Source organism: Ambystoma mexicanum, chromosome 6q (assembly GCF_040938575.1).
Source record: "Ambystoma mexicanum isolate Mex_15411 chromosome 6q, UKY_AmexF1_1, whole genome shotgun sequence".
Classification (NCBI taxonomy): domain Eukaryota; kingdom Metazoa; phylum Chordata; class Amphibia; order Caudata; family Ambystomatidae; genus Ambystoma; species Ambystoma mexicanum.
Window position 1 is genome coordinate 1,259,315,969 of NC_090937.1, and position 14,020 is coordinate 1,259,329,988.

Genomic DNA, 14,020 nt, shown 5'->3' on the forward strand with positions numbered 1-14,020 from the left:
ACCTCCATCTTCTCCCGCATCGGTGCGTTTCCTGCAGCAGCGCAATATCTATCCTCTGCCTCCTTAAATGCAACATGACCTTGTTCCTTTTCAGGTAGCTGTTAAGTCCCCTGACATTCCATGTAATTATTTTGAGGTCCCCCAAAGCTCAATCCCGTCCTCCATTTCTACCTCCAGTAAATCCCGCCCTCCTGCGCGACACGGGTTCAACCATACCATCCTGCTGTGTAGGCTCATGTTTAGACTAAAACTCAAACTCCCCAAAACTATATACATATCCAACTCCCCACCTCCCTCCCCTCCCCCTTCCCCAACAACCCCCTTCCCAACTCTTGCCCAGCTCCATCCCTGGATCTCAGGCACCCCCACATCTAGCCCCGACTAATAGACTCAGAGCTCAGTATGGTGAAGTCGCCCTAATGGCCACTTAACAATTACTACTAAATGGGGGTATTATGACTCACTCCACTGTGCTCCCTAAGATGCACCAGTTTCAGTACGCACAACACATCATCTAACCAAATCCGGTCTCAGCCACTAACAGGTTATATCAATGACTACAGTCGAGTCCCATAGTCTTAAATCGCTCCCTCTCCCAGTGTTCTCGGAGCTCATTACTTATCTCTTCCGTCTCCTTCTTCCGTCTGGATACCGGGTTCCTGGGGGGAACCCTGCATGTCAAGCCAACCCATGGCATCTTCTGGAGTGTCAAAAAACAAAGTCTTGTTCCTGTGAAAAACTTTCAATTTTTTCGGGTAAAGTAGCATGTATTTATAACCGGCTTCCCTCAATCTTCTTTTGACCGCCCCGAAGTTCATCCGGCTTCGTTGCACCGCTGGACCATCAGGGTATAGTCTGGGTAGGCCGTGATGCTTGCCTCCCCCCGCTTAATTGTTCCACCTTTACGGAAGTGTTCCAATATCCTCTCGCGGTCTCGGTAATTTAGGATCTTGGCGATAACCGGCTTCCCTCAATCTTCTTTTGACCGCCCGAAGTTCATCCGGCTCCGCTGCACCATCAGGGTATAGTCTGGGTAGGCCGTGATGCTTGCCTCCCCCCGCTTAATTGTTCCACCTTTACGGAAGTGTTCCAATATCCTCTTGCGGTCTCGGTAATTAAGGATCTTGGCGATAACTGGCCTAGGCGGATTGCCCGGCGGCGGCCTCCTCATTAGAGTCCTATGCGCCCGTTCCACAGCAAATCCCTGAGACAGGGCTCCTCCAGGTATCTCCTGCAGCAACATGTTTTCCACAAACTCCGTGGGGTTGTGGCCCTCCGTCCCCTCAGGCAGCCCTACAATATGGATGTTGTTCCTTCGGGCGCGTCCCTCCGCTTCCTCCGCCCTACTCTCCAAATTGCCCACTCTCTGTACCAGGATATGCAATTACGACTTGTGTGAGGCACAGTCCGCTGTGTTCGAGCTCGCCTCTTTTTCAAGGTTCTCTGTGCGCTCCGCCAGTGCCCTCACGTCTTGTCGGAGTAGATTCACTTCTTCCTGTACTTCCCCGACCTTAAGGTCCAACGCAGTTTTCAGCTCAGATACCACTATTTCAAGCTTAGCCTCCCAGGCCGCCTTCAAGTCCGCTTTCAGGTCTGCAATCGCAGCTAGGACCTCCTGATTCGTGCCCGAGGCAGCCATGCCGCCTACGGGGGGCTTATCTTTGCTCCTGGCACTTTCCGGGCCCGGCGGCCTGGCAAATTCGTCCAGCGTGGGTTGCTTTGCTTTCAGTCTTGAAGGCTTGCTGGACATGGCGCTGTAGCCGTGTGCCGTGGTGCAACCTTTCTCGTGTGTTCCACCTGTGGGGGAGACACCCACTCAGTTTCAATATCTTGGGCCTTGCCCAGGCTTGGAGGCCCCAGCTCCACACCAGCTCATCCGGTCTCTCCCCTTGTACATCCGGAACAGGGAGCAGCACCCAGCACAAGCAATCTCTTCTTTCCCCTTTTCTCCCTGGCGCTGAATGTGCACTGCAGTCCGTAATTATGGTATCCATTCACTCATTCCATCTTGCGGGATATTATGGAATCCTCGCAGAGGGGGCCGCAGTTTCTGCGTGTGTCTCGAGTCCCGCAATGCCCCACAAGCGTCCCACAGGATTCGAATTGAGCCTCAGTTGGTTTGCTCCTTTGTTCTCAGGTGGCCACCACCTCCATCCAGCAGCACTTGATAGTCCACGGGCACAGACCTCTGCGGTTCAGATCTCTGGAGCCGCGCTGCTTACAAGGTGCATGTGCATGTCCCATCCTGCCTCAGAGCTTCACACGCTCATTATTCAGGAAGAGTGGCATTGGATTGCTCCCGAATGTGGGCATCTATCAGTTGCACCCAGCTCTGCAGGAGCCTTGGAAAGAGCATGTCGCATCCACAGGCTTCCTTAGCCACGTCCTATATTTCCCTGCCGCATGATCGTACTCGGAGCATTGCACAGCATTGAATCTTCAATAATCTGCTGAGCGGGGCTCGACGGCGCACCAGGCCTTGTTGCAACCAATGTTTGTAAACGTCTTTGTCCTTCGGCGCGGCTACAATGTAATCTATGCAGCGCGTGCTTCTCCGCTGCCTGCGCCTCTCAGCCCGGTCTCCCTGATTCGTTTGGGGCTGCTGGCGCCCCCTCCACCCTTTGCACTGTGTGTCTTCACCGGCCCGTGCGCCTCACGGGGGCCCACTCTATGAATGTTACAACATCCACTTTTTTGGTTATTTTCTCCCTCCGGGCGCAACACTGCGCCGTGCTGGATTCCTCCTGACGTTCCGCACCGTTCACTGCGGGGCCCCCGGTACTTGCAGCAGTGGCTGCAATTCCCGATTCCTCTAATTCCTCAAGGTCTGCTGCCCTCCCGGCTTCTCAGTCCTCGGTCCGCTCACAGTACCTCACTGGCTCCTCCCCGCAATCTTCCGACAGGCCGTCTCCGCACCGAGATTCCCTTCTCTTTGTTCTCAAGCCGGGCCGGCCCCTTTTTTCTATTCGGTGTCCTCAGGTTTCGCCTCCGTCACTGCTATTTTATCCATACTTGCCGCATTACAGTCCCGTTTCACTCCAAAGGACGTTTTTCCTGCGCAGCACCTATTCCCGCAGCAGAAAATGCTGCTCCAGTGGCTCGTGCTACAAGTTTGGCATGTGCAAATTACAGGATCATGTCCGGATTAGCAGGAGACGGCATGAGTCGCGTCCTAGCCCATGGCTGCCAAGCCACGCCCCCAGACAGTGCAAGAAAGATAATCAAAAGAAGTAGCAACCACAACCGAGAAAATGAAAAAAACGATACAGCGAGATAAAAAGGAGGAAAAAATTGTTGAAAAGGCAACAATAGAATGCAGAAATGGGAGAGGCAGAGTGACAGAGAAACGGGCCGCAAAATGTGGCATCGCAACACTTTAAGGGTGAGAGGCAGAGCGTCAAAGTGAAAGACGGGTGAAACAAATTAGCAAACCGAAGGAGAGATGGAGCAAAAACATGAGTGGCTGTCAAGCAGGTTGTGGCAGGCAGCAACAGTAGGCCAGAGAGACAGTTAAGTGATGCTGGTAGATTGAGGGTCTTGATTTATGAATCACCCGATGTAACTAAAGAGTTTGTGCTAAAGCATCATGAAGATGAAGCTGGGTAGTATGCGTCTGCAAGATTATTGTGTGGGGAAAATGTTTTGACAGGTGCAATACATTATTTAGAACCACTTAGAAAACATAAGTGACCAATCAGCTGTATTTCAAACAACGTTTTAATTTTATGAACAAATTAGATATTTGTCTGACAGTTTTTACTCTCTTGCGAAGGAGCAAACACATTTTTACTCTTGAAACTGGATTTACTCTCTAATTCAAAAAAATGGGAGAAACATACTCTGACTCCAAAATCCTATCTGGAGCACTGGATCCACCATCCGGTGTTTTTCCTCTGCCCAGTCCTTCCATCGGCTGAAACTGGCCTCCGCTACTACATCTCTCGGATGAGGGATATCAAGAAAGATGACCAGCTTTCTGTGGATTATGCTGGTACTCGTGCTGGCAGGGCTGTGACCAAGCACCCTTTCAAGGTGGATCATTCTCTGCATCTCATAATGATATGATCTGGCTGGGAAGGATGTTCCTGAGGGTCTCAAGAACTCATCCTACCAGAGGGACTGGTTGCCGCTTCTGCCCTGCAGAGAGGTGTCTCTGTTCTGGACATTTTCCAGGTGGTTACGTGGTCCTTGCTATGCACATTTGCCAAATATTACTGCCTGAATTCCCAGTCCGGACAGCATGCCCATTTTGCTAGGGCTGTCCTCCAGAGCTTGCTGACATAGGCTGTCCTTGCTCTCCTCCAGATCCTCATACTGTTGGTGGAGTCTGTCATAGATGAGGAATCTATTGGAGGAAGGAATCCATTAGAAGAACAAATTACATTCCTCTCTGTAATGTTCTTTCTTTGGATGTTCCTCCCACTCATTCTGCATCACCCTCCCTACCTGTCCAACTGGATGGGTCGCTGGTACTCCTTTAGTTCAGCAGTACCACTGTGTCAATATCTAGTGAAAAGGGGTGACATTGAGGTCGTGGGGCACCTCGATATATAATTTCCCATTGTCATGTCCTGCACATAGAGGCATTGGACAGAGCTACGCTGCACCCCCTGGTGGCGGAAGAGTTTATGAAGATCAGCCGCGCTGCAGATATGATATCAAAGATGAGGAATCCTTGGGAGGAGCACCCATCAGAAAGAACATTACCAAGAGGTAAGTAATTTATGAATTTGTTCTGATTTATTTTCAGGCTTTTTGGATTTAAATAACATCTAATTTCTGCTGGTCGGAAATAGTTTTGCCTTCTGGGAGCTTTGCCAAAGATTTCCACTAGATGGCAGCGCTGACCTTGCGATGAAAGTATTCCAGTATTAAATTGAAAATTAAAAACCAAGACAACTCTGCCTATTGGAGATTATCAGACATTTTGTTCCCCTTAATAGTTTTTGTATGGACTATGTCTTTTGAAAAGTAGCAATTCAGAGATTTGGAATATTGGATTCCGAAACAGTAGGCTAAAAAACGTGGTTAGCCACTTGTCAGTGAAAGGATCCAAATGGACTACTTGACCAAATGGTGCCTTGTATTCCAATGATCCTCCACTAGTCCATTCACGTTCTATTGGAGAATTGGACAAATGAAAGGCCACTTCAATTTCTGTAATACAATGTTTTTAGCCACATTTGATTGTACATTTTTCTTAAAGAATAGCAATTATGTATGCAATTTGGAATCCCTCATTCCCACAAAATTAAATGGGCAGCTCGTTATGATTCTAGAATATATTTAACCGTCCAGTAAATATGCTCAACGCTTAGTCAAAAAAGAGCATCCGCCCCTTATTGTGTGTCTGGGGTGTAATGCTTGCAGAAAGCATGTGGTGTTGATCAAGTAGCTGCTGTAAAGGTTACAGCCTAGGGCATATTCTGCTGCAATAGCATCACTATTCCTGCGCCCTTAAAGCATGTGTATATTCCTGAGACAAATTCCAAAAAGAAGTAGCTTTAAATCAACACCTGAGTTGTCTACCAATCCATTAAAACACTATGGCAAACAATTGGGTAACAAACTGTTTGAACTTTACTGTGTGGAAGCTGGTGGCATTTTACTTCAGCTCCATGGTCGTACATGTGCCCTTTACGGTGCAGAATAGTACCCATCATTATTCCAATGATACAGGAGCCCATGACATACTAGGGAAGGAGGCACTTAGTGAATAGTGATAGGTTGGCAAATCCATGAGTACCCATTAGACTGTGTAAAGATGACGTAACAACTGTCTGTGACGCAGGTTAGCCAATGAGTCACGAGACCAGACAGTACATTTTCGGATATTTGTATAAAAATATATACAAACTGAGGCAATTGGTGATCCAGGTCTATAGGTGATCCCTGTAATCTTTCCTATTCTTTCCTTCATCCTTGAAGGGGGCTCCTACCTCCCTAGTCCAGACCTCCAACTCCAAAGGTCTTTTTATCATATAGATTTTCCATAGACCGGTGACCCCCACTTTCTAGGCTAGCCATAATATGGGGTAGAGGCCATAGCCTTCTCATTCCAACTCATTCCATCCGTTATCTCACACTCCTCTCTGTACACGCGTCTCCTCTTTTATCACCCTTCTTTCTCTCTCTCTACACACTGTTTTTCTAGCCTTCTCTATCTCCTTTTTATACCGTCCAGTTCCCTCATGATCACTCTCGCTCTCTCTCCTCTACACATGCCATCTGTGCTCTTATCGCCCTCTCTCCCTTCGCTACTCTGCAGCCTCCTCCAAATCTCACTCTTCCCCATGCTAGCTGTGCCTCTACTCCACCCTCCTGCCTCCCACTACCCTCTATCTTCTGTCTCCCTCTTCTTTCTCCTCTCTCTCATTTCTCATCTCTTTGTCGCTCATCCCTTCTCTCCCCAAAATTACATTAAATCATGCCATCTCACACAAATAACCAGCTTAGAACCACCCTCTCAGTCCCAACAACTTGCCTTCACACTCCCCAATACTCCAAAAGTCTCCCCAAAGTCCTCCTCCACCCGTTACGCCCTCCTCTCTTGTCTCTCGATTTTCTTCTTGCTACTCCAACCTCACTCAAACACCTCTCATGGCAGCCTGACCCTGCTGCTGTTTTATACATGTCCCCTTTCTGACTAGAAGGTTCTCTCTGCTCCCACTCGGCACCCATGTCTGCTGCTCCCTTGGGCCAATCTCTGTCAAATCTAATCCCAACTCCTCCCATTTCCTCCCCCTGTGGGCTGGAATTTTCACAGGAATTCTTAATAGGGTCTATTAGCCCCTCCCCCTTGTCACTCTCCATTTTCTTCCACGCTGCCATGTGGTTTCCGACATTTTTTGCTCTCTGGTTCTCCCCTGTATCAAGAAAGGTAATGTCCACAATGTCTTTAGGTACGATTCACTGGTCTCTCTCCTAAGGCTGTGTCATTGCTGGTTCCAGCTCAGCGACTGTTGCCTCAAAGCTCCCCTGTAGCCAGTCTAGGGTTTAAAAGGGGTGGTTGTTGGGTCTCACTTTCGGCTCCTAAACAGGAAAGGACCTTCCATTTCCATTAGGACAATCAGTCTGTTTCATGCCAAGTCTTGTCTGGGGCCTGGTGTACTCTGGTGGCTGTAGTGTCTCGGGAGCCACCTGAAAGAGGAGAGAGAAACCTGGCCAGGACAGTGAATGAATGGCATCTGGTCAGGGAAAGCGGAATCAATATTCCTGCTCAGCTCCATGCAGATCAGAGAGCCACGGTCTGGGTGACCCCCTCATCACCCCCACAACACCTGACTCTGGCGTTGCCCTCTAGGGTGCCTACCTCCGTTTGAAAGGGGTGTTTGACCCTGTCACACTACCTACATGATCCACATTAGATCATGAGGGCAGGTTTAGCTAACTAGGGGAATCCAGACATGGACCCCTTGCTCACTATTCTTAGAGAGGCACAACTCCTCCCTACTGATGAGGTCCAACCAGACCGAACACGTGTCTGGGGATGCTGTTGGTACGCTTGTTCAGAGGAGAATTGCTAAGCATTTCGGTGCTGGACTGCCCCAGGGCAGGACAAAGACTGATATGTTTGGGATATTTCTTCTTTGTGAAAGATAGTGAGCTAAAGACTCTGGGTAAGTCTCTCGTAACCAGGACTAATGTCTGGCAGAGGGACTCCCAAGACCCACCTTGTTAATTAGCTGTCTTGACAACAGGAACGTTGATTTCGTGAATACTGAGAGCACAGTTTTAGTATTGTTAAATGCTTTGAAAAACACCTGAAGATGAGGTGGTTTGTTCTGTGTGGTGCCGGGCAGTACTACTTCGAACGCAGATGGTCCTGTAGCCATGCCGCCATAATTTACAGCTCGGAAGAACATTAATATGACAGACTAAATGCATCTTACTGACTTTTCTGTATGTTGATCATTGTGTAAAACGGTATAAAGACCACCAGTTTCTGTGCTCTGGGACAGTCTTTTTGGGACGTGGTTACCATGCTGATTTCCTGACCCATTTCTTTACAGCCTTATGGAAATATACCCGTTCTCTACCTTTGCTACCCGTCTCCCCATTGTATTATTTGGTGATTTGTTGCCGGTTTCTACAACTGAAAGTGTGTTGTCTTTGTATTTTAGTGAAGAGTCCTCGCCAAGACTGCTCAAGTTACCCTTCCTGTAAGTATATTCCTTTGCTTCATGATATGTTGCCAAGTTCATGTGCATCATTGTTTCATCACTAGTGCCTTTCCATCTTACTTCTCAGCTGGAACGACAAACGTGCAGGTCTGCACTACGTGATATTCACCATGTTAGAAATTTCAAAGTCTAAAGTTTATGTTTTGAGGCGGCAGACTGATGTCACTGGGTAAGTGCTGGAAAGAAATGTTGGGCTCTGTAGTCTTCAGTGTTTGTAATTAGGTGTACAATGCCTTTATTCATTTGCCACCTTTAGGTGATGTTTGCCCCATCTGTTATCCCACATATTGCATACCTTACCTCAGCGTCTCTTGTTTCTACCAATTCCCAGAAAAGGGCTTTATTCACTGCCTTGGTGATGGCAGCATGCTACCACAAATTCAAGAGAGCCAATAGGCACTCATAAGGTTACTCTCTGTCTGCTAATAAATACCACAGTCCTCTGCCACTCCAGGCAGACAGGAGCATTGGAGCAGATTACCCCATCCCCCCCAATTCCCATGCTCGTCTCAGAGCAATGGGATGGGCTATTGGTGTCCTTAAGCTCACCATGCCTTTACTTCAATCTCTACATTTGACAGATCCGGGAAGCCGGATGCAGAAGATCATGGATTTTGCTTTTTTCTTCTCCTTTAGGATTCTTCACAGTACTTACCAGTGCATAGGAATGGAGCTTGGCTACATTCTGCATCCCCTGTGCAGCCCATGGTGGCTTTGCACCCTTCATCTCTGTACTCGCCTTAAGAGAGGGTACAGTACTTTCTTGTGTAATGGCAAAACCTGGAAATTGGTTGTGCTTGGGCATTTGATGGAAGTACCTGGCATGTGAAGTGAGTACCTCAGCAAAGTGCCTAACATTGCGAATGGATTCGTCATCTATGACATTCTATCCCAAGCGCAGCTGATGTTCAGAAACTTTTCTGCCACTATGGGGTGCTGCGCAGCACTGTGTTGCCTCCGCCGGACTCCTCTAGGCACGACATGCTAGACATAATGTTGGGGCCAGTATATATTGAAGTGCTGCACGCCTTGACCTCAGTTCCTTTATATTTATGGCTGTTCTGTGACGCTTGCGACACTTATAAGACGAAAGTATTGTGTTAAAGTACAGATATGGTGAAATGGCATTTGAGGAGGGACGCACAGCTTGTAGGTGGTGTTTGGTTATTTGCCTTCCCATAGCCATGCTAATCCCTCTGGCCGTTCCCACCCCTTTCCTGCCCCTCCCCACCCAAAGCACCTCTCCTCATGGGAACTCTGAGCTTGCTTTATTCAAGCCTTACCATCAAACATTGCACTCAAAGTGCCTGCCAGTGTTTTTTCAATGCTGTCATCTGAGTTAATGACTTAATTGGAGTTGTAGACCCACTACTGGTTTAATACAAATGTCAACCAGCTCTGCCTTCAGCCACTCAATGTATAGGCACTCTGTGTGTCCTTCACTGAAGTCCTATTAAAAACAAGCATTGGCAAAGACAAGAGTTTTGACTTGTGTACAAGTATTAGGCATTTGCCAGGCACTGCTATTAGATGCCCAGGTACTCACATTATTTTGCACCTGCTAGCATCAATGGCCAGTTAATACCACTATGGCAGTGTCTGGCAAGTTCCCTTTGCAATGCCAACACAGAAAGCCCAAACTGTTGGCCATTGCTTGTTTTCCCATGCATTCTGTCTGTTTCAGCAACAAATGTCAGTATCTGACCCCACTCAGGATCTGTCATTACTGTTTGATGGGGGATCACAGACCCAGGACAGCAGGTTGTGTCATCAGTGCATCCGTGGCAGTTGGGATGGGGCAGCAAAACTCTTTTCCTTTTTCCATAGTATGGATCTGTTTCGAGGGATCAGAGCTGAGGTCAGAAGACCGCTCCCCACCCTGAAAGAAGAAGGAACAGCACTGAAGGAGGTTACGTTCTCTTAGCAGTTCCTCTTGGCAACACTCTTCTCCCTCTTGAAAGAAGAGGAACCATCACCCAGGGATTCCCCGGAAACTACTCTGCAGTTATCCTTTTCTGCTCACTCCTCCACCCCAGTGTGTTGGGTCTGCCGGTTTGTTGAGACGATGCAGGACAAGATGCAGAACTCTCAGGGGCTGTGGATGAATATACCCTCCAACCTCAAACGAAAACCCCCCTTGGAAAACTATAATACAAAACGGAATTCCCCCTCCCCCCGCCCGCCAGGTGGGCGTGCTACTGGACACACACCCTATCTGTAGATAAGGCAGGAGCTGGATGAAAAAAGGGGAGGGGATTAGTGGTACTTCTATAATATATTACTTTTAAATGTTTACTGCGCACCTCTGAACCCGGAGGCTTATTGGCGCAACTAGAAACAAAACTAAATAACATAGGGATCAGCTCAGTGGAAGGGGGGATACCGAGTTACTGGGGACAGCTACCCAATTTATTTGAATAGATATGTTTTCAATTCTTTCAGGTTAGTCTTTCTCATATCTTCTGGAAGCGAGTTCCAAATCTTTGGGGCTGCTGCATAGAAGGCACCTTGTTTGACTTGTGTAAGAACATCTAGGCTCTTTTAGCTGTAGTGTTCCATTTGATCTGAGCGTTCTTATGTTGAACTTCACCTATATGGCCTCGGACAAATATACGGGACTCGTATGCATGATGCCCTTGTGTATCATGACCAGAACGCAAAATGTGACCCTCTCTTTTATCGACAACCAGTGCAAAGCCTTTCTTGCTTTGGTGACATGGTCAAACTTCCTCTGGCCAGTAACAGCTCTAACTGAGCTGTTTTGTATGACCTGAAAGTCTTCCAAACTCTGATTTATTTATCCCTACAAGGACACTACTTCAATAGTCTATTTTAGACCCAATGATTGCTCTTGCTATAATTTCACATTTGGTTTGTGAAATAAATGAGCATATTGGTGTGAGCAGTTTTATATGTTGAGATGTTGATCCAGGACAAATACCCAAGGTTTTGACTATTTGTTTTGGTATCCAGAAAGTGGCGAGAGAGTGTGACATTTTTATAATTCTCCCTTAACTTTTCTATTCTATTTGGTGTACCAACAACCACGAGTTCCAACTTTTCCTTGTTTAGAGCAAGCCCATTTTGTAACCTCCATGCTTGAATAATATCATAGACCTCATTCAATCTGGCAGTATCTTGCTAATAATTTCCTGATAGCGGGATGACGCATTGCGTGTCATCCGCATAGTTAGTAAATTCAACATTATTCCTGTCTAACAGATGGAAGAGAGGAATGGTCAAAATATTATAAAAGGAGAGCGACAAACAAGCACCCTGTAGAACTCCAAAATGCAAAGTACTGTGTGAGCTTGCGCCATGTCACTACACACTCTGTGTTCTATTACTAAGAAAAAAGTGTACCCATGCCGAGGCAGCATCTGAAAACTTGGCTACATCCTTCAACCTAGTGACCAATAGATGGTGGTCCACCAGGTCGAAGGCTGCCAAGAGGTCTAAAAACATTAATATCGATGTTTCACCCTTATCCATGGTACAAAATAGTTAAAGTCCAACAGCGCCATGCTGTCCCATAGCCTTTTCTAAAGCCAGATTCTCTGTCGTGTAACATATTATGATTATTGAGTTCTGGATTTACGCCACACGATATAAGTTTTTGAGCAAGAAAACAGGTCTTTGTGCAGCTGCAAAGTAATCAACAAAACATAGGAGGCTCACCACGAGTATTGGCCTTGGACATTGGAACTTATAAGGATTACTCCAGTGACTGCGTAATGTGATGAATCTGATGGGCTCATCACTGATTGCCCGGTGGTGACCTCTTCACATGTGGCCAGTGGACGGCAGCCGCTACCTGATCCTGACCATGGGGGACGGTTATATGAGGAAGCCGATGATTCCTTTGAATGAGACACAGTGTTCCACCTTTTCCCCTGAAGTGAACTCCAAGATACCCAAACTGCTGATGCCATACTGTCACTCTAACCAAAACTCAATGTATACTTTCAACATTCAAAACACACAGAAAACACCTCATGTTGCTGATATTTCTGCATGTGAGGTTTCTGAACATCATCGTGTTGGAAATCCAATTACATGGATGGACTTCAGTTCCCATAAAGCCTTAAGTACTGAGATGAAGAAGAGGAGGGAAAAGTTAATACAGATTACGCAAAGACCAATGTGCGGACTTGTTTTATTAATCTTAGATTTCCCTGGACATTTAACAATGGCAACTTTGGCGTTCAGAGACAGTACAGGAGAGAGCCGCAGAGGAGAAGTCGGCACCTGTCGTGTCGGGAGGCAGCGTTCTCCAGTCTTGGATGCAGAACGAAGCCAGTGAGTAGACAGAGCCGTAGGGAACGCTGAAGAGACTCCTGCAGCGCCTGGAAAGCCAATCCAGGGAGGGATTTTTTTCCACAGATGCAAGCTGTGAGTTGCGGGTGTATAAACCACCGGTGAGTAGGCCCAGAGCCATTGAGGACCCCAGGACGTACCACCAAACCAGAAACCAATTGAATGAATTATGTGAAATTGACATTTTAGACAATATTCAAAACTGATTTAAACACAGGCAAAATGTTAGATCAAGGTTTAAGAACCAAGAAGATTTGAATACTGACAAAGTGCAATAACAAAATCTGGATAATTACGAATGTGTGAAATTTCAATGTGGGGGAGAGCAAAAGCAAGTGTTAACCTAAGCAAGCGTTACCCTGACGTATTGAAAGTAACAGTAAAGCTAATAAAGAAGTTGTGGTTAGGAGAAGGTACCAGGCAGTTGACATTTGGGGTAAAGATATTTGGCAGGGGAGTATACCAGAGTATCTGTAATACCTCCAGTGAAAATACTGTACCATTGTGAAATGATTCCTGGCAGGGGAGTACACCAAACAATCCATTGATGTTGTGAAGAATGAAGGCAAGTCCCCTTTCAACGCACACTACAGAGTGAATACAACCCTTTGGGGAAATAGGCCAGGAGATCGCTTGCAAGGATAACAAGGCTTTAATTGTACAGAATACAATATATCAGCAAAGGACTCTGCTGTTCGAGAGCGCTCTGATGAGTACTGATACAAACAAGAGCTTAAGCCAAATAGCGTCATCACATACAGCTCAAACTGGTGCCACTGATTGGTGGCACCCTACACATGGGCCTGCTCCATAGGTGATGCCAGGGTACAATTGGTTGGTTCATACCCGTCGATCAGGATCGACGTGGGTCAGCTGCGCTCATCTTTGCGGTGAAGATCGAGGCATTCATATAATAAAATGTTGCTTTCTAAACTAAACATGCTAATCCTACTTACTATATAACGGTGGCATTCACCTGGGCAGCTTGGGAAGTCGGTGCCAGGGGAAAGGGAGGATAAAATACAGTCATGCTGACCTACACATTCAGGGTTTCGTTGATACCGCAACTCCCGGCTCAAGGTCTCCGCCCTGGGTTTGATCTTTAATTTATCCCTCCCTGTACCTTGTGTTAACAAGGGATGTGTTTTATGCTGGAAGAAATACAGTTGCACATGCTTAGATCTTTTTTGGACACTTGATTTGTGTTGGGATAGGAGGGTCGCTTGCTTATCATGGAATGCAGAGGTTTGGGGGTCGGGTCAGTAGTGTGGAGCTGACTCCGGACTGGCTGGGTGGGGGTTAGAGGCCTGCTGCCAGCTTAGTGGTAATGAATGGACGATGCGCGGATCCTGGTGTTGTCTCACGCTTTTGCGAGGGTGCATTACTCTGAACGATACTAAATATTTGTAACAGTAAAGGGACATGGGGGAATGGGACTTCCATGGGAACTGGGGGTGAGCATTCGCTCTGTTGTGGGGGTGTTGAGCCTAGTGAAAATCTTTCCATGGTGCTAGGCTGAT

The 14,020-nt window shown here is 47.1% G+C and overlaps 1 protein-coding gene across 3 annotated transcripts in view; it reads left to right on the forward strand.

The window, feature by feature from the left end:
* ANAPC4 (anaphase promoting complex subunit 4) overlaps positions 1 to 14,020 on the forward strand; it is a 1,458,106-nt gene that overhangs the window by 1,098,497 nt on the left and 345,589 nt on the right. For 2 of the 3 annotated variants that reach the window (XM_069631854.1, XM_069631856.1), the window contains 2 exons: positions 8,124 to 8,162; positions 8,251 to 8,352. In XM_069631854.1, the coding sequence (XP_069487955.1) occupies positions 8,124 to 8,162; positions 8,251 to 8,352 (141 nt within the window). The remainder of the gene's footprint in view (positions 1 to 8,123; positions 8,163 to 8,250; positions 8,353 to 14,020) is intronic. The other variant, XM_069631855.1, reaches the window with a different exon arrangement.